This window comes from Haemaphysalis longicornis, unplaced genomic scaffold (genome assembly GCF_048455015.1).
Source record: "Haemaphysalis longicornis isolate Haplotype H1 unplaced genomic scaffold, Haemaphysalis longicornis Haplotype H1 scaffold_9, whole genome shotgun sequence".
Taxonomy (NCBI): Eukaryota; Metazoa; Arthropoda; class Arachnida; order Ixodida; family Ixodidae; genus Haemaphysalis; species Haemaphysalis longicornis.
In genome coordinates, this window is record NW_027526460.1 from 91645925 (window position 1) to 91671462 (window position 25538).

A 25538-nucleotide genomic window follows, 5' to 3' on the forward strand; every position below is an offset into this window, starting at 1 on the left:
GTATCGTATAACATACATTTATGTGGTTCCTCAAGCAACAGCTCGGACTAGCTAAAGTAGTGCGAAACAGGCAGTGGTCTTCCATGGCGGCGATTGGCCCGGAAGGTTGGTTCCAGTCATATGCTGTGCAAGAAATCAAGGGCTGAAAACAAAATTTTGTTCGACAGGAAATGATTGCAACTTTGTTCGCGATCAATGCGGGCAGAAACATATGAAAGCACGGAAGTCAAGATGGAAATCGGGATGGATTGTCCTAGCTCACCTAAAAAATTGCGAAAGGGAGCAGTTATGCAGAAACTGCTGACTGTCCAACCTGCTTCATTAGATCGTTTCGACAACCCCTCTCGCATTGCTGTCGTTTGAGGCGCGCAGACACGATTCATCCACTGCAACGTGAAAAATGACCTCTCTGTGGGGGAAGAGCGACCTCGAGGTGCGTGTAAAGCGCTTTCAAGTTGACCAGTGTCACAAGATAAGATACAGAGTGCCGTCACTGAGGCCCACAAGTGAGCAACGGCGACCATTTTGGTGTTTATCAGTGTGGCCAGATGGCCGCTTCTGCGGCCTCACCGCTAACTTTTACGAGGTCACTTGTAAACAACACTGCCGAAGACGCAGCAACACGGCATCTTTGAACACACTTGTGCAGTTGAAATACTGCAAGGCGCGTTATTTCTGAGGCGCGTTCGGAAAGACGCCAGTTGCGTGCAGCCGCGGAGCACGGAGGACAAGCTGAGACTACCACAGTTGGCCGACAGAAAACCCATAAACAGAAAAATGGCCGCTCCCATGAACCGTCGAAGTGTAAACAAATGTCACGTGATGCGAACTGACCAATGATCATGGCGGCGGCACACAACAATAGGAGAAAGAGTGCCAATACTCTGTAACCTTATATAGTGACACTAAGGTTGAACATACCTCATATCGACTTCAGCCAGCGCCCCACACCTTGGACCGCTTGGCAAACAGCGTTCCACTTACCTTGACGCAATTAAGCCAAAACGGTGCTTCCTGTGTAAATTAGAAGTACATCTTCCAACATTTTTAATAATATAGCAGCAGCGATGACCGACAGGTATGTCAGCGCCTTATCAGGGTGTTCAGCAGCGAAATCGGCGAGAGTACGCGCCCGCGTATAGGGATATCTGCTGCATGAGTGTCGTCCGCTACGCTGTTTCCTTGAGAGTGGTACACCATCTGACACTGCATCTGAATGACTTTGTGCCCCACGCTGTTTTGCTACCTTTGGCGGTAGCGGAATTGGCCTTGCAAGGTAAAAAAAATCACGCCATATCCACGGAATGAATGACGATAAGTGGGGCGAAGCTCGAGAGGGGGAGATCATCGGTAACCGTAACTCTCCCGTGGAAGTTCGTCCATTACATCATTAAGAAAGACGTAAGACTGTGTGCGTACATTGTACAAATCAACTTTTATTTTCGGAGTCAATGCTCCCAGGCCCAGACCTGGTGAAAGACCCCGCGCCATCGAGGACTACCCCGCACCTCCACCACAATTTGTCACGTAGGATCGGACACAACGGTAACGAAAGAACTTTTTTTTAGGGTGAACTTGTGCCCGAACAAGACGAGAGGAAACGAGCAAAGGTCCTTGCGTCTCGTTCGACCTCCGAGAACGACTGCCTGCGTTCGTGGCGTGATCTCTTGCGTGATCTCCCCCTCGCAGTGCACGTGCGCTCGCGCCTCCGTTGGCGAACACAGACAAGCTCGCGCTCCCGGTGCCGGGTTGCAGCCGGTTCTTGAGCGTGCAACGCGGCCCACTTTGCGACATCTCCGAAAGCATGCGGTGGTCACGTATCACGAGACACAAGGGATGGACAGACCCATGGCTTTAGGAGCTTCGCCCCTAAAACGGGGGAGTGTTGCACTGAGAAGAAGAGCGGAGCAGATAGCTCTATGCGTGTGCGCGTACCCTCGCCTGCTTTGCCGGTAAACACCCCGATAAGGCGCTGACATGCCGATCGGTCGTCGCCCCCGCTATATGATTAGAAGTTTGGGAGGCTGTTGATCGATTGATTGTAGGGTTTAACGCGCTGACGCAACGCAGGCGATGAGGCGCGCGGTAGTGGAGGGCTCCGGATTAATTTTGACCACCTGGGGATGTTTAACGTGCGCCGAAATCTCATACGCAGAAGCGTTTTTGCTTTTCGGCTCCATCAGAAAAGCGGCCGCCGCGGCCGGGAAGTGAATTCCGACCTCATGCTCATCAGCACAACGCCTTAGCCACTGAGCCACCGCAGCGGGTTTTGGGAGGCTGTACCTCCATCTTCAGAATATACAAGATTTCTTCAGTCAATATTCATACATTGGGGCATAAATGAGTTCAAAGGGCCCTTGTACGACGTGCTCAGGCGGGCATGCCGGTGTTTAGCAGGCTCCTAAGAAATAGGCCGGTCATACACGGCTGCAGCCGTGAAAGCTTGAGGCCAGTATTTGGGGCATTCTTTAACTACATTTATTTGTGTTTACTGGTAGGTGAGAGATCACTGTGGGTAAATGTAGCCATTGAACTGCGTTAGCAAGACCTTGCCTACTTAGCGGTATGTTACGTCCAGCAGAAACCCCAGGGGGTAACGGAATTGTTGAAGGAAGACAAATATACCCTTGCACTTTGTCCCTGCACGATGCCACTATTAGTGTCGTCGGCGTCTGTAGCTTAATTCAGCCTATAGCAGGCAAATAATTCGTTACGTCAAACTGAATAAAAAAATTAACGCCTCTCCACGAAGTGAATCATGACAAGCGGGAAAAGCACTGGGGATAGTTCTTACCGTAAATCACCCATGAGAGTGCTTACTGCTGCTAAAACAAATTTCCAATGCAATCCAATCCAATCCAATTCAGGTTATACAATCCAATTAAATTCAATTCATTTCAGTCGAATCCCATCCAATGCTCCTCGCGCATGCGCAGCACTGCTCTCTAGGACCACCCTCTCTCTCTCTCTCTCTCTCTCTCTCTCTGACCTTTTGTGAATCTTTTATTTCGTTCTCGTTAACCTTTTGAGAACCTTTTGTTCACAGTTGTTTTGATTTACACGGTGCTGTGCGTCTCTCACTCTCTCTCTAACCTTTTGTGAAAATTTTGTTCACAGATGTTTCTATTTACACGGTGCTGTACCGTGAGCACGGACGCCGGACACCGGACGGACAAGCCTCGGCCTTAAGGCACTTCGCCCCTAAAAGAAGCACCTTCGCAAATCGCAATATACCTGGTATACTTTCCCTTCAGTACATTCGAGGCATGCGGCGACACCCATTTTAGAGATTAAGTTCTCTTAAAAGAATCAATGTGCGAGTAGAAGGCAGTTTGCCAATGCTTCTTTATTAGTTTGCACACGCGCATACCTCTCCCACAAGCAGTTGTTGTATCACTTTTTATTAGGAGAAAAACCCACAGCGTCTGAATTGAGTAGCTTTAAAATATCTCTCACACAAGAAAGTTCAAGCTGTTTTGTATTGAATGCCGCGAAAAGTGTTTGCCTCATAGCTTGCTACAGGAATGTGTAGCTGCAGTTGCATGAAATAAAAGCAGAAGGGGGCCCGAGCACCGACAACTACTTTCAATACGACATTACAGGTCAGAAGTAAACGTGATTGAATTTAAAAGCGTGTGCTAGAGACGTGGCAAATTTCATGACGCGCCTGACACCGTGTAATTGACGAAACGTTTTTCCAAGGGTGAAGCGGCTGTGCGGCGGTATGCATATAGGGTGCTGCAGACTTGAACAATTTAGTTATTTTCAGCATTTTCATGAAATACATCTATATGAGAGACGGTATATATGATGGATAAAACCCGGCGCAGCTGCTCAGTGGCTAGTTCGTTGTGCGGCTGAGCACGAGGACGCGGGTTCGATTCCCGGCCGGGGCTGCTGCTTTTTGACGGAGGCGAAAAGCGAAAACGCCCGTGTGTTCGAGATTTCGCCGCCCGTTGAAGATCCCCAGGTTGTCAAAATTAAGCCAGACCCCTCCACTACGGGGTGCCTGATCACCTGTGCAGCGTCGGAGCGTTAAAACAGTTAATCAATCAATAAATACAGGTTCGGTAAGATACAGTCTGTCATTCCAATCACCTGTTTGTTTTCCAGTTAAACTTTCATCTGAAAAATTGTGAGAAGAAAGCCGCCTTCCTGAATTTGTGACGTTAGTACTTGTTCCCGTGGCCCGAGTCTCTACTGGCTTCGATTAGATACCTTACCAGGTACACATGTGTTGGTTGGGTGCTATGGTGGTTGCATGCAGTCATATGGTCATTAGCTTCAACTACGATACTGCCGGCAGATGCATACTTGTTCGCTGACGACAGCACTTCAAAAAGGCACAGTTGAGGGCACACTCGAGCTTTTGAACGGTATATTTCAGCCGGTCCGAGAATGCTTTATTCTGCTATATTTTTTGGCGACGAATAGCGGCACCGAAAGATGGCAGCTCGCATGTTGCCGCGAGCTCAGCGTAACAGCCAAATCCGACTGCTCGTCGAACAACTTTGGCCTGTTCGTATGCACTCATTGTGATGGAACAGCGCAAATTTATGGGAAGCTCCTTTTCCATTTTAATGTATGCAACCTATGCAACAAAACATTAACTGGATGTTTAATTCTTCTGTAACAGTAATTTTGAATACGCGAGTTCGATGTGAGTTTTGATATTACGCTGTTTTGAAGGAGAGGCAAGCGATTTACCAAATATTCATCAACTAGCCCAGGAAGAAGTTCTTCTCTGCTTGATATCACCAAAACGACACACATATTACTCGCGACTGTTGACGCCACCAAAGCAAAATCTCTCAGCCCTCCGGGTCTTTTTATAAATGCACGCGATTTATGAGGATTGTGCAGCCTTTTCTCCAATGACTTGCGTCTAATTAGTTGCTTCTAAATTTCTCATTGCGAGTGGGGGCCGAGAACGAAGCGCGCGTGCGCAAGGACGCCGTCGGTCGAGAGCATGGTTACAAAAGAAAGGGGTTAGATTATACGGGAATATTGCTTCCCGGCTTTTCTAGAAAAAGTCTTAACATGTGAGCTTCTCGGCGCATGGCCGTAATGGGGTTCTTACAGGGACGCCTGTTTTGAGGGAATGTTTTGCTCGAGACATCTTGTTGTCGTATTTATAACCTGAAAACGCCCGAGTCGACAAATAATGTTTCTGCTAAGTATAAACTTCCGGTTTTTTGATGTGCGCCGTTTTTATCTGTTCCTTATTTAAGATGTTTATTACCATAAATATTGTAAGAACCCTGGTCGTGGAGGATTGTTGAGACGTAAATGTAAAGGCGGGCACAAATTACCAATCCCTTCGCATATACTTAAGAGATCAGCAAACCGGGCCGCGAAAACCCAGAAGTTGAGTAAAAACAGTTTCTTGTTTTTCGCAAGACAGGCAGTATTTTTCAGAACAAAACTTTGGTTCGCTGATGATTTAAAGCGGCAGGTGAAATTACACACAGCTTCAAAGTCTGCAAAGAAAAAAAATGTTTCTACGAGGCCTGCAATAAAATTATACAAACTTCGATATGAAAAAACAAAACAAATTAACGCTTATGCATTTGATTCCAAATTGATATTGGGTGCCTATGTGTAATTCAAAACGGATAGTCGGTGCTTGAAAATATTGAAAATGCTACCAAACTTTTAAAACTGTTCATGAGCTTCACAGCGCGAAAACAGACCAGGGACGACAGGAAGAGAGACTACAAACAAGCACTGACTTTCAACTAATTCTAATAACAGAAAATGCACACATAAACATACATTCTATCGCAACGTCATGACAGATACCGTAGCTGCAAAACAGCCACGTGTACAAAGCCGAGCAAAACCGTCTGTCGGCAGACATCGAAACAAGGAAAATAAGACAAAACAATCAGCCATGGAAATAGTCACAGTTGAGTGCCTACATAAGCAATCTAATCTTTTGACAATAGTGCCGCGAACCATGTATGGGTTTGTTTATTTATTGTTTGTTTTTACTGCCGGGCCACGCCCGGCTGGGTTATCTGCGTTCCAAGCAAAGCGCGGCTTGCATTCTTTATTTTTATGCCGCTCGGGCTATCACATTCAGATAAGCAGACTGTTTCGCCCTAACTTCGCTAGCCCAGAATAATCTTCTGGGATCCACAATGTTCTTGATGGGAATCGATGGTTCCAGAAACACTTGCGCCGAAAGATAAAAGCCTGCAGAGCAGACGCCGCGGCATTCGATCGCCAACGCTCGCTTGCGTATACGTTGCTTTGCTGACTGCTGCTTTGCCGCCTGCGTATTCTTTGAGTTGTTAGGGGGGCACAGGTTCGCTCCAATAAACGTGTTTTCCTTCAAGACAACTGCGTCGTCTCTGGCTTCGTGACAATAGAATGGACGGGGCAATAATGCACTTATCTCCTTCGCTTTTAAATGCAGAGCATTTCTTTAACACACGATGTCACCCGGCGTTGGCGGCGTGCCTCGGCGTCCGCAACAGCCGTTCCAGGTGCGCCCTCTCCCCCACTCCTCCTCTCCCACATCACGCTACCCTCCTCGCTCTCAACAACAGGTCCGCACCCCTCCCCCTACACTATATAAAAAAATAATACTTACCGGCGCCTGGTTTCGATCCCACGACCCTGCGGGCGGAACGCAAGGTACATGGTGCTCTACCCACTGCGCCACAAGGCCGACACAGAATGGAAGGCTACGAACGCGCCTTATATCGTTGACCCATTCAAACTACGTCAAGAAGCTGCTGATACAACGCATTCACTACCTGTGGGCGGAACACGAGGTACATGGTGCTCTTCCCACTGCGCCACAAAACCGACACAGAATGAAAGGCTACGAACGCGCCTTATATCCTTGACTCATTCAAACTACGTCAAGAAGCTGCTGATACAACGCATTCCCTACCACCAACTCCCCAAACACTAAACGTTAACGCAATACACCCACCCCCTATGCGACGCATTTACTCGAGTCCCCCTCACGGGGAGATGGGCGCTTTTTTATTATATCTCTTGGGTAAGTGCATGGTAAATGCATGCATGCGTCTGCTGTGAATGAAAACTTGTTTTTTTAGATGCGAGGCATCTCATGCTCGGGGCTGTGTCCATCCCTCCTTCGTTGTCGTTGTCCGCCGTCCGCACTCTACTGCGCATGTGCGTCTCTTCAGCCCCGTCAGCGTTTGGGCTGACGTCAGCGCAGTCCACTATAAAAAGAAATAGCTAGGCAGAACCCGGTTTCGATCCCACGACTTTCTGGCCGCAACGGGAGGTACGTGGCGCTCTTCCAACAGCGCTACAAACCGAGACGGGAGCAAGTGCTACGAACGCGCCTCATGTCCTTCACTCATTCAAACTGCGTCAAGAAGCTACTGATGCAACGAAGACACGCGAAGCTGAACGTCAACGGAAACGACGAACTGAAAACTAATGGGAACTTCAGTCGACCCCATGGCTGCTTCGCATACTACTCAGGGTTCCCGTACGGGAAGATGGTGTAATTTTTTTTTGCCACAAAAAGCCCGGAGTAGGTAATAAAAGTACCGACGCTGTGAAATCTAATAGGATCAAAATCTTATTCGGCTAAATTTGCGTCCTGCACAGAATCACCCATAAATTGTACCTGCGACGACAATGGCGACACACGTTTGCTTCATTCGAAATATTTCCCGCCAGAATAAAAGCAATGAAAATTGTAGCCAAAACCTATAATGATTAAGCTAGGTTATAAGAACAACCGATGAAAGAGTGGCCATGCATTAGCAATTTCTGGAGCAGTCATGACGGCGTCACAAGGACAAGCATGTCACCAACAAAAGCTACTGCGATAACCACCCTTGTGAAATGGTAGCTAGGGGTGCCTCTCATTCGGCTTGGTCGCCCCGCCAGTACCGTATCGCGGAATTAACACGCCGCTTACCTCCCTTTTCGTGCCTTTTCAGTGATGTAACTGCTGAAGTTATGCAGCGGGAAATTTGAAACGTCTGATTGATTATGGGGTTTAAGAACTCGCCGAAGCTACACCAGAGCTATGAGGCGCTCCGTAGTGGAAGACTCCGGATTAATTTAGACCAGGGATCTTTAATGTGCGCCCAAATCTCGACACACACGGGCGTTTTCGCTATTGGCCTCCAACTGAAAATCTGCCACAGCGGCTGGGATCGGACCCGCGTCCTTGAGCTCAGCAGCACAACGCCATATCCACTGACCTACCGCGGCGGAGGAAATTTCAAAACGTTCACAAAACACGATGATTTTTGCCTCAGTGATGGCGATGTAGTGTCATCAAAATGCACCGCCGCAAAGCCACTTTTACACACCAAGCACCTCAAAAAAAAAAAAAAAAGCTTTATTTGGTCTGAATTGAACCTGGCTCCCCCGTGGTTAGAGGCCGACACCTATTCGGTTGCGCCATTCGGACACGGTATTAATGCGAAGCTTTCTATGCCTGTAGTTCTGTAGTTCACCAAAATTCACTGCAGCCAAAGCCACCTTCACACATTGTATGGCCCATCAACCATACCACAGACGTCGACCATGAAAGGTTTTTGCGCGCAAAACACGATACGGTATAGCACTGAGAGACACACTGGCACTGCAATAAAATCGCTGATGACGGTGAACGTTCCGTCATCGCATTCAGGTCGCGCAGCATTTTCTTTGGGCTCGTTGCACGGCGTAGGCTTTGAACTTTTGCTGAGTTGCGGCTTTCGACTTTCGCAATTTAAATTTTTGGCTTTGGGAGCGTGGATTTCGGACGTCGAGTTGACTTAGTTTGAATGAAGAAAACTTCGCGTTTTGACGATCGTTCTCAATAGAAAGGGGCTCTAATTTTCTCTCTTCTGAGGGGGGGGGGGGGGTGTAGGAGAGGGTTTAAAACCATGCTATTTAGGATCGCGACTGCATTGAGTGAGTTATAGAAACCTACGTCTTTCGAATGAGACATGGATATACGTAGTCCGCACGGCTCTTTAACGCCTTCGGTCTCTAGTTCGAAACAATCGGTGAGCTCATGACGAGCCCGCGGCTTGCCTAATCAACATTTCTACGTTCTCTTACTACTTTCTTCTTTCCAATAAACCTTTCTATCTAGCCTAGTAGGCTTTGTAGTCACCTCGTCGAACGCAGCTTTAGCAGACTGGCAGGCACCCCCATGACGACAAACCTTTAGCGGTTCCACGCGCTGTCGCAACACAGCAGCGGCGTCTATTGATCCATCCAGTGTACGCTATGAATGACACAGACGGCGGATGCACTGGCATGACTTCCATTCATTGGGTAGCTTGAAACCCTGTCGGCAAACGCTTATATTCAGACTTTGCCTTTTGAATTTCTCAAATTGCGGAAGAGAGGAAAGATGCGAGGGCATGGGAGAAAGATAGAATAGACGAAAGAGGAGAAATTTAGAAGCCCGCCGTGCTCAGAATGCGAGTAGGAAACGCGAGTAGGAAACTATTATCGATCCTTAGACCGGCTGTGGTGCGCCTCCGCCGACGTACTTTACATTTCACACCCATGAAAGAAATGCGCGAATCGTTATTTTATTTCCTTTATTTCCTCTCTGCATTGTAGTTTGTATGCCTACGCTTTGACCTGTCATTTTCACGCCCTGGTTGCACGTACTCGTGGGTGACGTAACGTCGCGTTTCCCGCCGTCAGCTTGTCCGTCTGTCTAAACATTTATCATGTGCAAAGCGCTTTAGGACGTCGCTTTGTCCGTGCCTTGGCGTCCGTGTACACAGCGTTCCGCATGCGCGAGGAGCACTGGATTGGATTGGATTGGATTGGATTGAAATGAATTTGAATTGGATTTGGATTGGATTGAATTGAATTGGATTGGAATTGTATATGCTGTACACACGCGTTGTCACTCATTTACATGGGTGAGTGGGCAATGCCGCAAGTGAATTATGGTAAGAACGATCCCCAGTGCTTCGCCCACTCGTCATGATTCACTTTGTGGAGATGCGTGAATTTTTTTTTGAACCTGTAACCCCCTTGCTATAGCGCCTTAGGGCGCTGTACGTATACGTTTAGTAAAAAATAAAGAATAACCATGACGGCTGACAACAAGGCACTCGTCGAACAGTAATGTGAAACCTTCCTGGTCATACGAACGACAAAGCAGGCTGAGATTCACCCCCAAACGGTGCCTTAAATTATTATCAGGATCCCGCAACCTGCCTTTTTATAAAATTAGTTGGCAGTCAGCGCTTGCTTGTAGTCCCTCTTCTTTGCGTCCCTGGTCTGTTTTTGCGCTCTGAAGCTCATTGATTACCAACTAGCCAGAACCCTCACGCTTTTCAATTTGTCTTCTTGTTTTTGGGCCCTTTACGTGGGAATGTAATTTACCCGTTCCCTGAATGTAATTAAATCGAAGTTAAAAAATCATATCATGTCAACTAACTAGCCTGTTTTCCTGTTTCTTAATTGTTTCTTGTTGCTTGTGAGTTGCGTTCTGTAATCACTTGTTTTTGTAATAAGCGTGTTATTCTTGGTTTTCAACTGTTTCTGTTAGATTACAAGTGTATATTCATACTATATTTGTCTCAACTGAATTATACTGTAGGGTTGCCTCTCTACTATGTACATAACAATTTTGCTCACTTCTACATTGTACAAGAGGTCCGCTTACCGTCTCTGACTATGGGACCTCTTTCTGTATATCTTGCACATGTTATCTGCATTTCGCACAACAAACCTTTTCTGATGATGATGATGAATCACAACATTCCAAAGCATGCCGTCGAGATTCTCTCATCTGGCGACGAGGTTGTAGCCGTGTTGGTAGTTAAGCGGTTGTGCGGCAGAACGAGACAACAATGGTTGGGGATGCATAAAGGTTATGCCATTAAGAACTTTGCCCAAGTAGGTCTAGGTAGTTTGCTGCTAGCCAAAGGCCCTCGTCCTTTGAATCAAAACAAACTGGGGGAAACGCCTTATGGTGCGAAGTACGATAATCGTTTTCATGCATAGAAACTTGAAAAGCACAAGCGAAAACAAAATCGCTCTTTGCAATCAAAAGTGTCCCTGAAAATTTGCCAGAAATTTGCTTTAAACATCGCTTAGTCTCAAATTTGTCAATCAGTGGGATTAAACCCTGCTAGCGACGTCGGCCAAGCGGCCTGTGGAGGCCTCTTCAAAGAACCTGCCTGTTCATGAAGTCTGTTACTTGTGCATCGTTCATTTTAGCTTACGTAAGACGTGCCACAGTAATGAGGTGTTTTGTGAGCTACTTGAGGTTAGCATGCGCGCCGCTTGCTGCAACCCTTTTTTTGCATGTTTCTATCTTTGGCCGCTCAACTCATCTTAGCAAGTTTGTAACGGACACTGAAGAGGATTCGCCCAAGCAATCTTCCCGATAATATGCGTTGTCCCTGAATATAAGGAATGACGACATGTGTCGGTAAAAACTCAGCATCGACACTTTGTCTTTTGTCACTGTATCTTACGTCAGAGTGCAATGAGGTCGCAGCCCTCGAAATTATGCTAGAGGCAAACTGTTTCATCTCCTCTGAACAGGATGATAAGAATGTCTTAAAGCGGCGCTTATGCACACGTTTGAGGTGCCCGTACTTGCAATCTGAGAAAGGGCTAATGCATAATAAAGCAGGCCCATGCGCGAGCGTGGGCTGTACATCGAGCGCACGTGCCGTCCTGTACAAACAATGCCGTGTCTAAGTCGTGGAAGCGGTTAGTTTAGAAGGCCCTTGGTCTTATCTCCAGAGATCTTAGTTATATAGAAAAAAAGCAGGAGAACGCTTCTTTTATATGCTGTTGTTCTCATTGTGTTCAAATCAGTTTTAAAGACCAGTTATTGTAGTCGCCCGAGGCTGCTTTCTTTTCTTCAAGGGCTGCTTTCTTTTCTTCTTTTTTCTACGCTGTGGCATGCTTGCTGTTGTTAGAGAATAAATGCAGCAAGAAAAGATAGAGTGATGACGCTGAGATGTGAGCGAAACGAACTGCCGTTGTTTGTGATATTCAGGTGGCATCATGCAATGTGAAAAGATTTTTCAATGAGCAGGTGCCCGTATTGTAGTCAGCACTTGAACCAAACTTCTCGGCCTGTGTGGGGGTTGCCCATCAGGAAAAATAAATAAAAAGGATTGAGGCAAAGCGCACGTGCGTTAGTTACAGCCTGAAGAAAAAAAAAAAACGCGAGCAGACTACGAGACCGCTCGTTCATCCAGTGTGTCAACTCAGGTTAAACTGTTAGATACATAAATGAGACGCTGTCCGACAAAGTATCTGAACCTCTGTGAAGCCATTTGAGGGGGAATTGTTTCAGTCATTCACTCTTTTGTGTCCGTATACTAATTGTTTCGGCATTCCAACTGCATGTGAAAATTCTTATATTTCAGTGTTGAGTGTAATAAATAGCTATGAGGGGCAGGGCGTAACATGCGTGCTGGAGCAGACCAACCTGTGGCGTTATGAAATCACCAAGTAAGAAAGCTCGGCGCGTTTCCTGCGTGAGTATCCAGCAAAACAAAAAAAAAGCATTCACATACACTTTGCCGGAAGGTAAATGCGCAATTTTTAGGAGCGCGGGAGTGAGTAAAGCGTGTATTTTAACCAAAGAAAATGCTAAAAAGAAATGTGGGTGGCTTTTCTCAGTCCAGAAAGCAGGGGGCGGTCGCCACCGCTGGGGCCCGTACGGTCAGCGTCTTTTTACCTTCATGCCCAGGGGTGGTAAGCTTGGGCTTGCACTTCTACAGGTATGGATGGGGACGGGAAAAATATGAGGACGTAGGGGTGCATACCCACATGCCGTGTCATGTGGTGGAGGAAGCTTGATAAAAAGGGGGAGGGGGGTAGTAGAAAAATTGCGCAGGGGAGATGTCTTATAGAATGGGGGCGTTGAAGTAAGGTTCAGTTTGTAGTCTGCGCCTAAGGCGGGCGCCGTAAGAGACGCGTGAGATGGGGTATAGCGGAAACGGTTGCGTCATTGGTGGTATAGATATCAGTGTAGCAACGAGTAATCGGCTGGACAAGAGGGAGTACGGCCGAGTAATCCACTCTCGGTAGAAATGCCCGGTAGGTCACATCGCTCGCCCGAGAGTGACCTTTGATAGGGATGCGCGTCCTGAAGCACATTCGATGTGGGTGTAGGGGAGGGCTTGGATTATTAGCAACAGTGTGATGGCTGGTGAAGATACGGTGCGTGTGAGGTATGTACGTCACGCTTGCTGCGAGCGTTACGTAACTATCATTTAGGAACAGCAATGTATGCCCCTGTGGCTGTGGTGGTTCCGAGTGCAATGGCTGTTTCTTCTGTGGTGGCTGTACGGGCGTGAGGTACTATAGCGGATTGTCAGAGTGATCCAAGGAACCCAGAGGCGCAGGCTGCGTGAGATGTTCTCGTAGGATAGGCCGCAACGTCCGCGTTCCCGTTGTGTATGTTGGTGGGTTAGTGGAATACTTCTTCTAAAGGAGGGGTAATGGTGCTCGTTTTCTGTTCTCATTACACGTGGTTTGCAATATTTTTAAATGAGAGCACAGCGTTTGTGTTTGAGGTATAAATATGTTTATTTTTAAAACACGATTAGAAAACAGGCGAGAGAGTTCGCAAACATAAACGACGGGAGCATTTCGTTTCGAGTCAGCCTTGAAAAACGCAGTTAAAACCTTCATAAACAAGGAATGCTTGGTTCGCTATAATGGACTGTTTTTATGGGTGTTTCGAATGAGGGGAGGGAATAAACATCTTTATTGTCTAAATTGAATGGAGTCTTCAGGAGGTGAAGTCCTCACTCCAGGCGCCGGTGACGTGGCTTTAGAATGAGCTGGTTAACCTAAAATGGATTGCGAGAGCAAGTGACGCTGCTCAAACCAGGCGTGAGGTTTAAAAGACGTAAGGAATCATTTTGTACTTGACTAACGAACAATAGGTTTGCCAGTGCTCACCGTACTTCTTTGAACACAAATTTTCAAAACGTTCTGCGCGTAGCGTCAATAAGGTCGTGAGATAAATGACGAACATGTAAGGCAAGAGGCTCTTTCCTCCGGACGGAAAGACCCAGCAGAAGCTGGAGAGGATCTCGAAGAAGTAGTTGGGATGACGACAGAACGACCAGAATCCAGATGCCAACAGCAGGCTGGTTCTTTCTTTACCAGAAGCATCTCGATACGTCGCTTTGATCGCTTTTGGAGCCGACCCCCAGATGATGCAGTCGCCTTCTGTTTCCCTGAGAATTTGCTTCTGGTAGTCGCTGCAGTATGTGAGCAAGATCATAGTAACTCCCAGCACAATTATGAAGACGCCTGAGAAAAGGCTGGTGTCAGGACTGTTCTTGACCATGTAGAAGCTCGTCAGTGCGTGCACGGGGGTCAAGAAACCGATGTTGCCCCAGCATTGATAAAATCCTGCAAATAAAAAGAAAACATCGTAAGGGTATTTAAATCGTTTGGTGGTAGCCTCACTAGTCCCTACCAACTTGGTAATAATAACAAAGAGTTCAAGCCCTAATCGTTTTTAGTGTCAATTTATCGTGTTTTTTGATATTTTAGCAGTGGATACCTGGCGTTTTATTTTTGGGTCACTAAGTTTACAGATTTGGTGGCTTTTGTTCAAGCAGTCAGAGCTGCTTCTTAGCCTGCTACAGAGTATTCATTGCGAACAGGTGTTCGTAAAACAGAAATAGTATGTGCACTATTTTTTGACATGCCATCCAAATATGCAGCCACTGTTCGCCATTGAACCACAAATGTAGTGACAAGAAAGACCCCCAGGACAACTATTTTTCATAGGATTGGCCGGGTTTAAAGGGGTCCCTACAGTGTCAGTCAATGCGGCTTGCCGGTCAAGAAAGCACGGCAAACTAGCTGACGGCATAAAAATGATGCAAAAGGGAAGTGCATTTAAAATTTGAAGAAGCCCTGCAACACCTTTTCACAACTTCTTTCGGAATTTTAAAGGCTTGCAGGATGTAGTCAACCAACACATCCAGTCACTGGCGTACGTAGGGGGGCCGAGGGAGCCGCGGCCCCTCCCCCCTCTTTCAAATTTTTAGCATGAGGGTGTGCTTTTAAGGCTAGGCCCCCCGTATATAAACGTTCATTACATAAACTTGCGTTCTACATTTTTAATTTGGGTTGTCTTTTCTCGGCGTTGCTCATGCCTTTTATATTAGTACTGAGACATAAATTTTGTGAACTTTATGTGTGTCGTGTGCATAAAAGCTGCGGTGGTCATCCACATTCACAGAGGCGAATATCTCGTGATTTTTATGCACTAGCTCATCCCCTTCATTCCTGTTTTTGTTTCGGCTCTTCCGGTGCAGAAACAGCCAAGCATAATGCGGCGCCGACGGAACCACTACAAACTAAGTTTTGCTAATGTGGTTCACCGGCGACGCCTGATGTCACTGGTGTTCCCATCGACGGATACAAGTTTAGCTGCACGTGTTGAGGAGGATTTTGCCGGCTGATAGCTGTTGTTACTTTACCATAGAAACATGAAGTAAAGTAACGTTTCTTTCGCCGAAAGTAGGAACATCTACTTGAGCAGTGTGGGCATTAATGCAGCAGCTGAAGGGCAAGAAATCTTGCCTGCCTTAGTTCGACCCTTTTGGCTGACAGCTCGCTTTCCTGAGCGGAGAGCCCCGTGATTAAGTGGGGTTCGGTTTGGTGCAGGTTTACCCTAACGGGGGCCGAGCCCACGCCTGTGCGCTGTTGCTGAGCCATTTATATTGTTTGACGGCGACTCCAAGCCAGCGCGCCGACACGCCAGTGGTGCCGGCAGCCGTTCCAGACAAAGCGACGCCGCGGAGCCCCGGGCAGTGCATTTGCGCGTGGAGCATGTGTGAGACAAAGCCCGGCGATGAGTTCTGTTGACAGCCTCCGGCCTCTAAGCTGCTTTTGTGTCGTTTTGTGAATGACTGTTTCTTCCAGCGTCTTCCTCCTCTCTCGGGCCTACTTCAAACAGCCCTCATCCTGCACATAATTGCTTGTGGAGATGTCCAATTTCGACCTCTCCACTCGAAATAGGTGGCTGTACTTTGTTTTTCTGTCTCCAGATTCTTCTGGAGGCCACGGCACTTGAACAGCCCAGTGTTAAGATCGACATGCGGAGTTGCAAAATCCGTCGTCGATATTCTCGGGTTGACCACCCAAGCCTTCCGTCGTTCGGATGCTCCCTTCATCAACGGGTTACGACCCGGCTTAATACAAAATGGCGCAGTAGCAACCCATCCTTTCTGTGGACATAAGCCACGCTTTCGGTGACTTCGCGGGCGCCCAAGCGCCTGTCAAAGAAGGCTGCCCTAATGATCAATAACACTTAGCGGCAGAGGTGACAAAGCATCGTGCGGTGCGTCCTTATCAGTTGCAGAATAAATGTTCCCGCCTTATTGGCGGTGCGCCGCTCATCGTGGTAACCTTTGTGGCGTGTCCGAGACGCCGGTCTTCAACGAGCCGCCCAACGCCGGATTACCAGAGGGGGCCCCAGGCGTCCTCCTGACGCTTCAGCCTCTGTGGTCCGAAAGTCTTCAACCTTGGGCAGATTACCTGTCTGTAGCCAACATGATGTCCACCTGTGTAAGAGGGAAAGCTGCCCTCTCTCAATGAGTGTGTGGGTGTCAATTTTAGCGGCATGGGTTTTTCTGACCGGCGCGTTTCTGAACACAGCGGAGAAAAAGGAGGAAAGGGGCGGACCCAATTTCCTTACTTAATATCTCGCGCGCTGGAACGCACTGCTCGGTTCACTCAGCCTCAAACTATGCTAATTTCTGTACATAATGTCTCTTTCTTTGATCTACTCGGCCTCAATGTTTGCTCCAGCTCAGGACCAACGGACGCACACGCTAGCAGATCCGCAACACCGTCCACATGATTTGACCGAGGAGCCACTACTGCAGGAAGATCATAACAGAGCCAGCGTTAGCCGTGGTAACATGGTTAACGTGGCAAGCAAAAAAAAAATTGTGATGTGTGGTTGCGGCAGGGCCCGGGGGCAAAGAATTCAGCTCCTGAAGCGGCAAAGGCAGCTGCTGGCAAGGAAAAGCTATCGGAAGTGTTGACAAAAAGCGGTAAAGCTTCAGTGGATCACCCCGAACTCGTGGCGGCAGAAAAACCACATAGATCCGGTAGGCACTCTTTCTTCATCTCTTAACTTGCTTTGGCGGAAGGGGAGAGAAACGTTTTATAATGTTCTGCCTCATGCATTGTAAACTGCCAATCACATCTATAATCTATTGTGTTCGCCGGTGAAAGCCGTCATTCCTTTTATTAGTTTTCGTTTAACAAATGTTGTGCTGAATGGTGGTTTGGTTCCGTGGCCAAGCAGATGAGAACTTTACAAATGACAGCGCATTACGCTAAGTAAAATATTGTAGATTTGCTTCTTGAAGAGCTTTTTTATCTTGTTCGGCGACAAACTCTAGCTGGTAGTATGTCTCTGGAAATATTTGTTTTTCAATAACGGAAGTTTTCAACCTCGTAGGGTTTTGAACTTCGTCTAGAATGTCTCTGGGCAGAACTATTCAACACTTGATTTTGTAGCATTTCTTCCACATCAATCGATACAGCATGTTTGTCTTTTCGGGAGGAAATTTGTGTTAGAGAAAATGAATTATATGAGCGTTATGTGCCCGCCTGCTGCAGCCCCGTTCCTGCATACTCACACTCCGCTCGCGTTAGTTCGACGGTCGCACCGACGCAGCGATGCCATGTGTCGTGTTAAAGCCATCTACGCCGGTGGCACATTTGGGTCTTTGCCGGCTTTATGTTCCTCCTTCACTCTCTCCTCCCGAGACCCACTCGCTTACAAGCTATTTTGCGTGCTTCGCTCCAACAAAGTTTTGCCTTGGACTCCGACTCGCAAACACCTAAATGAGCTGAAAATATTTCTGAGCATTTTTTACTAGAGCAACTTTACTCAACTTCTGATAGAATTGTGTGTAATGGTTGCTTTATTTCATAACAAGTACGCCGGATCGTGGCTAAAAAGATGCTGTAATAAAAAAATGATGTTGATATAACGCCGTGGCTGAACCGGTGTGTTTCAGCGAAGCTGTTGTCTGTGTTTGCGCTGGTTATTGGAGAAGTTGACTCCGTGTATTCACGTCGTTCATGTGCAATGCAGCACTAGTGATGTTCCGACGCAGTTCAGTACCGCGATTTATCACTACCGCATTGGTTAGACACATTTACACTCGGTATTGCGACCCAGTGCGGACTCGCCTTCAAAGCTATCCTTTTGGACGTATCGAATCTGTTCCGCTTTATGTTAACGAGTGGGATTCATGATGATATTGACTCTGTGTGTCATCAACTAAAGATTGCCTCTGATCGATCCTCCGTCACTAGCATTGCGTTGAGGGTATGCGACTTCGACGTCTGCTTCCCTCGCGATAAGGCGATTGCAATGCCATTGCCTAAACACAAAGATAAAAAGAACAACCGAAGCGTTATGTAGACTGCGGCTATTATTCCCTGCTTAATAACGATATACTTTTTAAATTTCACGTTTCCAAAATTTTGCCTCGTATTATTTCTAAATTTTTTGTTGGTTTAAGACATAAATTAGGACCTAATTTAGGACCGGCCGCTCTTTTCTAACTGTGGGGTAGTTCTTCGCCCATTTAATTTATTTTTACAAGGATCATAGGACGGAAGGACTAACTTTTTGTGCCATAACTGCGGCAGGCAATTTTTTAACTTAGTGAAGCGAGGTTGTTGTTCATCTTCCATGATGCACGTGCCTGTTCCCTTGTTCCCCTGTATCTCACGTACTGGTTGCAAAGTGGCGATCTAATTCTGTTTTCTAAAAGGAAATGCATTACTCTTCAATATGCATAGTGTAATGAAACCAACTACATTCAGCCAAACCGAAACTCTAGGGTGACTCTCGACTAAAATTCTTCCCTTTACTCTGTGCTTTTACCACACAACGAAATGCACACCTCGGAAATGGCATGCCTTGGTCACGGCGAATCCAAACTCAGCGATACGCAATTGGCTGTTGTAAGCGAAGTGAGAAATCGAACAAGTTCCTTCTCACCTGCTCTGTCGAAGGAGATATCCATGGTTTTCAGATAGCCGCGTTCCCAGTAGAAGAATTTCGCTATGTACGCCGACTGGAGAGTGGCCGTAGCCGCCATTGCCCAGTTCCATCCTGTTTTCTCCACTTGCGCCTTCCAGCTGGTCAACACGAGAAGCTGCCAAAGCATCATGCCGAATCTGCCTTTGGTCCAGAGCTTGACGTCGAATACAGCACCGATGCGGGGGTAAAGTTCCAGCCCCCAAAAGAAATCCCACACTATACTTCCCGTCGAGCCATGTTCTCCGGGAGAAGGTTTGATTTTACCCTTCAAGTAGACCAGTACCGACACGACGACGCCCACGATTACCAGAACCGGAGTGAATCCCGGTAGAGCTTCGTAGATGGGGTAGCACGGCAACCGCTGGAATAGCAGGAAAAAGATCGCAAACTCTATTGTCAAGAGGTAGTAAGTTAATCCAGAGTGCCAGTACTTGGGTCGGTGTCCTGTGGACGTTGGAGGACCATAGAAGGGACTTCCGGCCAGGGCCTGGATAGACATTCCGCTGTAGAGTACGTACACGATGATGAACTGCCAAGCGTCCACTGCTCCAGTGCCGTGCTCAGTCCATGCCTTGTATATGAACTGCTTGAATCCGTGCCGGAAGGCCTCTGAAGTCGAAGATCCATGTGTGACAACGAAGGAGACCCCGCAGATGGCGATGTTGGGTGCGACCACCATAAATATGAGAGGCGTAAACGTGTGCCACAAAAAGCTCAATGGCTCCTTTTGTGGCTCCTGGACTCCTGCGTGAGTGAAAGAAAACCTTTTCTTAAATGAAAACGCCCTGTTTTCGTATTCGTCCTCTTTCGGTAATACTTCCGGTAATGCCTAGTTTTACTGTTTGTCTCGGCCTTATTTGCAATGTAGAGACTAAATTTGAGAAATAAGTTGGACCCTATCGGTATACATTATGGTGGCGTGATTACAAATACATCACTCGTGGCTACACCAGTCGCTTATCGAGGCTGACGTCGCCAAAAAACTTGAAAACTCGAATAACCGCAATAGAATGAAGTTCCCGCACTATGATTGTGTGGCGACAATAATTTTGAGCTGTGAAAGGGCACTGGTGTGGATTGTCTAAACCGTTTAATGATACAAGCGTAAAAGCAGGTACGTGTGAACTTAAAATGAATGTGTGTGGACACTTCTGGTGAGCTCATGTTTCAAAAAGGTTTGAAATTTACATCTTGAACGTTATGAGCAAGGTTTTTTTTCTGCCCCTGCTCTACGTATTACCCTCCGACCAATGGCTCACCAATCTATATTTGGATTTTGAATAATTTTAGTTCTACGTAGGGGGGAAATTTAAAAAAACGCACAACTTTAACTATACAATTTGTGGCGCAAAATTATAAAAATTGCACTCTAAATACTGCAACATAATTAAAATGACCCTCTATGTGCAAGAAGAGGATGCCGGAGCGTTAGAAACTTCATATTCCACGTGATTAGATTACAGCACTTGGCTATGAGGGTAATAGGAATAAAATGCAACTTTGTGTAATTTAAAAGAGTACCCTTGCTAGCTCATTAAACAATTCCACATCGATGGTCGCTTCTTTAAAGGTAAAAAAGATATCAGATACTGAAACTTTTCAAGTTCGACGTTACGCAACGTAAGCAATGACATAAATACGAAAAACATGTTGTAGGTGTGCTCAATTGGTGAATCCACAGCGGACTCTTAAAAAGGACATAGACATCACCTCCTACAGTATACGATCCCTGCCAGTGATGAAGAACTGTTCAGTGGTATATGACCTTTTTGTGCTGATCGGATTGTTTAGCCTATGGAATTGTCGCATGTTTGATCGCAATGCGGAGGAACCTCGCGGAACTAAGTCGATTTTTCGCGAACAGTGTGCACTTGTGTACAGTGTCTATGCGGTGCAATCGCAGCCGCCGGACTGGCTGCATCTTCTTGAGGCGAGTGTGTGCCAGCCAGACTTTCAAAATATCTGTCAGTGAACATACTGTTATTGTAGTTAGGGCGTGACTTTTAAGCTCCTCGGGGCTAGTCTTCCATGCAATAAAGAAAAAAAAATGGTTAATCTCCATTGTCTGTACCCCCAGCCACTGCGGCTTGGCAGGGAATGAGGCGGCCCACATCGCAGCCCGCGCACTCATTACCCGGGCACTTCCTTCGCCTAGCCTCGACCAAATAACGCCCCCATCCCTCGACCCAGCAGCCCTGACACCTCTCGACCCCACGTACAACTCTATCCTCTCCCACCACACTAACTCCATAGGACGATACCCGCTCCCCCCCCCCCCCTTAACAGACCTACATCCTCCTCCGAGTACGGACCGAAACCTACTTTAACCACATCATTCTGTCTCACATTTACCCTTCTCTCTTTCCACCCGACTGGCCACATTGTCGCATCCCTCTCAACATCTACCACCTCGTCTTCTCCTGCCCCCAACACCCACATCCCCACACCCGTCCCCTTCCCCTGAGAAGTGGGAGTCCGAGCTGACCAGCTCCGCACCGGAGCGCCAGGTCGCCCTGGTGCGGCGCGCCCTGGAGGCAGCCCGGACTAGAGGCCTCCTGGACTTATGAGGCTAACCACGCCCTTCTACCCCATCCCTTTGGCTCATTAAACGTTTTGCCACCACCACCAATCCACAGGAGAGGAGGGATGTCCGTATGTCCTGACCCCTCCCGTAATTTTAAGTGCGAATGCACTTCTTAAGCGACCCTGAATCACGCGTCCACCGCCGTCCGTCCGTCCGCACCACATACCCACTTAGGGCGATTGGCCAAGAAGAGTTCCTAATTTCTTTAGCTCATACCCACTTAGGGCGATTGGCCAAGTAATCTGAATCACGCGTCCACCGCCGTCCGTCCGTCCGCACCAAATACCCACTTAGGGCGATTGGCCAAGAAGAGTTCCTAATTTCTTTAGCACATACCCACTTAGGGCGATTGGCCAAGAATCGGGCGTGAGAAGGGCTAATGCACCCGCTTAAAGGAGTACTGACACGAAATTTCAAAGCTGAGATCCGCTCTAGCAATCAAGTACAACGACAACACAAATAGGTGTCTGTGAATAAATGCATCTTTCTTTCTTTGTAGTTGTGTGTGTGTGTGTGATCTCTCTTTCGCGAACATTACCGAACCGCGCAAATTCAACTCCTGCATTCGCACTTTCACATTCTTCCCCTCGGGGAAATGCGGGGAAATTTTTTGAATTTGTACTCCCAAAAAAAGGACCCTTCAGGTCGTGGAAAAAGTCTGGTTGATGAATTTTTCCTCTTTCTTGTGGTTTTGCTTTTCCGAAATATCGGGGAATAGAAAGTGTCCTCCTCCTCCTCCTCCTCCTCCTCCTCCTCCTCCTCCTCCTCCTCCTCCTCCTCCTCCTCCTCCTCCTCCTCCTCCTCATCATCATCATCATCATCATCATCATCATCATCATCACCACCACCACCACCACCACCACCACCACCACCACCGATAGAAGCTGACCCCCCTCTCAGAGAAAACCTGGATGCGCCCCTGGATGTGCTCCATCGGAACTGAAAACGCCCCAGAGATCGCAGTCACCTTTCGAGGCAGTGGCTTCGGTTGGCGGCAGCCCATCACACTCACTAATATCAGTAACGTCATGGGAACGCGGCAAAATGTAGCTGGTGAGCCGCCCCGGCTTTGTGTGTTTTCCGTAATATTTAGGTTATTTTTTTAAACTTTGCATCAAAATTTGGGACCTTGTTATTCGGCCAAAGCAGTCGTCTGGATGAAATAAACTTGTATATTCTTCTGGGGGCCACCTAAACTGTTGTTTTTTTCACGATTACATGAGACGTGTTAGACCGGCAATGTTGTCAAACTTATTTATCACAGTTCATTGCACCCACGCGAATAAAAAAAGTTAGGTTAAAGAGATGCCAAATGTCCACATTGAATATATCCCTGTTGAAACGTGTCTTTGCAACTGCGCAACACCTCTCAGACCATTGAACTTAACTAATTTTTTAAATTTCATCAATAGATAACTAACAAAGATGTATAAAAGTAATTTGTGAGTACTGTTCCTGGTATTTTACTCGCGGCAAGGTTAAACAAACGCGATCTCTGTAAAGGGATTTTCAGAACTTGCATAATAGCTCTTACACAGTTGAAGTTATCAGATTGGATGCTGTATCTAAATAATAGTGATAACAATGTCGAAAGACCTGTTTCCGAAATTCAAAAAGTCCCTTTTCTAACCAGAGAGAGAGAGAGAGAGAGAGAGGGGGAGAGAGGGGAGAGCGGGAGGGGATAGATAGATAGATAGATAGATAGATAGATAGATAGATAGATAGATAGATAGATAGATAGATAGATAGATAGATAGATAGATAGAGAGAGAGAAAGAGAGAGAAGTTTATTTGGCAGCTCAAGTCAGAGGTAAAACAATAGCATTTCGCTTCAAGGCGTTTTCAACATTCTGCGAAAATGTATTTTTCGCCCCGAAAGCTACGTCACTGGTTTTCAGAGTTTACTGATACGAACTCCAGACACGTCTTATCTGACATTTAAAAATCCTGACCAAGATGACGCAATTAACTATCGATCGATTGTAGGGTTTAACGCGCCGACGCAACGCAGGCGATGAGGCGCGCCGTAGTGGAGGGCTCCGGATTAATTTTGACCACCTGGGGATCTTTAACGTGCGCCGAAATCTCGTACACACGGGCGTTTTTTTCTTTTCGCCTCCATAAGAAAAGCGGCCGCAGCGGCCGGGAATCGAACCCGCGACCTCATGCTCAGCAGTGCAACGCCTTAGCCACTGAGCCACTGCGGCGGGTGACGCAATTGACCAGGACCCGACCTCCAATTTCTCTCCGCTTTCGTTGGCCGCCAAGAGTGTTAGCACGAATTGTGGTTTACGTTTGAGGGATCGCGTGTCAACTAAATAATTTTGGGATTTTAAGATATTTCTTCGCTAATGAGGGAGCATGAATACACCGACTTTCTGGCTTATGGGAACTATACCTGTAGATTATGACATCATCATAGCTTCAGCGCGAACCGTAAACCGCATACCTCTGCCCTCTTACGACTTTGCGAGTGCGGGAAGACCCAACTTCTTCGAGTACGGCATTTTTGCGGGAACGTAGCTCCTCGAAAGACGCATAAACAAATTTGGGTTGATGAGCTGAATTTAATTCACCTGCCCTCCACCCACGGGGCCTCCCTCCTGTTTGTCTGCTCCTCCACTGCCGTCCCTCGTTTCAAGGTCAAATTGCTACTACTTTTCTTTCCCACAACTTTCTTTTCTTTCCCGTCTATGAGCAGTTCTTCCCTCCAGCTCTTAAATTCCCTTCATTCCCTCCCCCCCCCCCCACACACCCAGTTTGAAGACCCAATAGCAAGCACGGGCGCTGCTTGCTTAGATACATCGAGAAAGCGGTTAGAAACGCCGTGAAGTGAAACCGTGGTAAACACGGGAAGAATGCTTTGAATTAACCGTAAACAGAAATTAAGCAGTAAAGGGCATGGACATGAGCGAAGGTAATCAAATATTAGAATAGGGGGATGAATACAATTATTTTGCAGTTACCAATGTGGACCTAAATCAGAAGAAAGCAATTATGCGTAAAATTAGCATGGGTTTGGGAGCTGTCGGCAAGAACTTTCCACACATTGTCAATAAAATAACCCTGTCACTAAAAGGAATACATAGGTACCTCGAGAATTCGGCTCAAATTCGTCCGGAATGTTAGTGATTAGTAATCCTGGAAGAACACTAAGGCACGTACAATGGTTTATGAAAAGAACAATGATATAATCGTTTGGCGTTGGGCTGCTTAACCCGGAGATGCCGTTTCGATCCCGGCCGTGGTGGCCGCTTTCTAGATGGAGGTGAAAAGCGGAAACGCCTGTCCGTCGAAATTTCGGCGCATGTCAAAGACCCCAGGGGGTCAAAATTGATCCGGAACCCTCCACTTCGGCGGGCCTCATCACCTGCGTTGCGTCGGCGCGTTAAATCTCCTAATCAATCAGTCGAGATTTCGGCGCACGTAAACTATCCCCAGGTAGTCTAAATTAATCCGGAGCACTCCACTATGGCGTGCCTCATAGTCCACGCGCAACTTCGCCGCTTAAATCTCACAATCAATCCACATAATCGTATTTTGGCCAACGAGAACGCGTTGTTTAGAGAGCAAACCCGTGAAGAAACTGCAGTTCGGGAAAAAAAGGATGTAAAGCCAGGTTGGGCACATAGAGCAGTGAGTTGATATTGATTATATGAGTAAAAATTGCTACGCCGGGGAGTTAAGTACAGGAACGCAAAAGAAATGACAAAGGGCATGAGGGTAGCATGGGAAAGTTGGTTATTCGTGGTGACACAGAACACCCCTCCGGACGAAGACGACAAATGAGAAAGCAATACAGGCTCTGTGTTGTCGGCGCCTTTCTAGTCTCCTCCGTAGGCGTGCTTTATGTCAACTTAGTAAAGGGACAAGACAGGAAAATTATCGATTATGTGACCGGTTGTACCAAATAAA

General features: G+C 47.1%; 1 protein-coding gene across 1 annotated transcript in view; it reads right to left on the reverse strand.

The window, feature by feature from the left end:
* Positions 1-13512: 13512 nt before the first annotated feature.
* LOC144153773 (uncharacterized) overlaps positions 13513-25538 on the reverse strand; it is a 107841-nt gene continuing 95815 nt past the window's right edge. The window contains exons 4-5 of the mRNA XM_077685497.1: positions 18998-19783; positions 13513-14361 (exon numbers count right to left, since the gene is read on the reverse strand). Coding sequence (XP_077541623.1) covers positions 13841-14361; positions 18998-19783 — 1307 coding nt within the window. The 3' untranslated portion in view covers positions 13513-13840. The remainder of the gene's footprint in view (positions 14362-18997; positions 19784-25538) is intronic.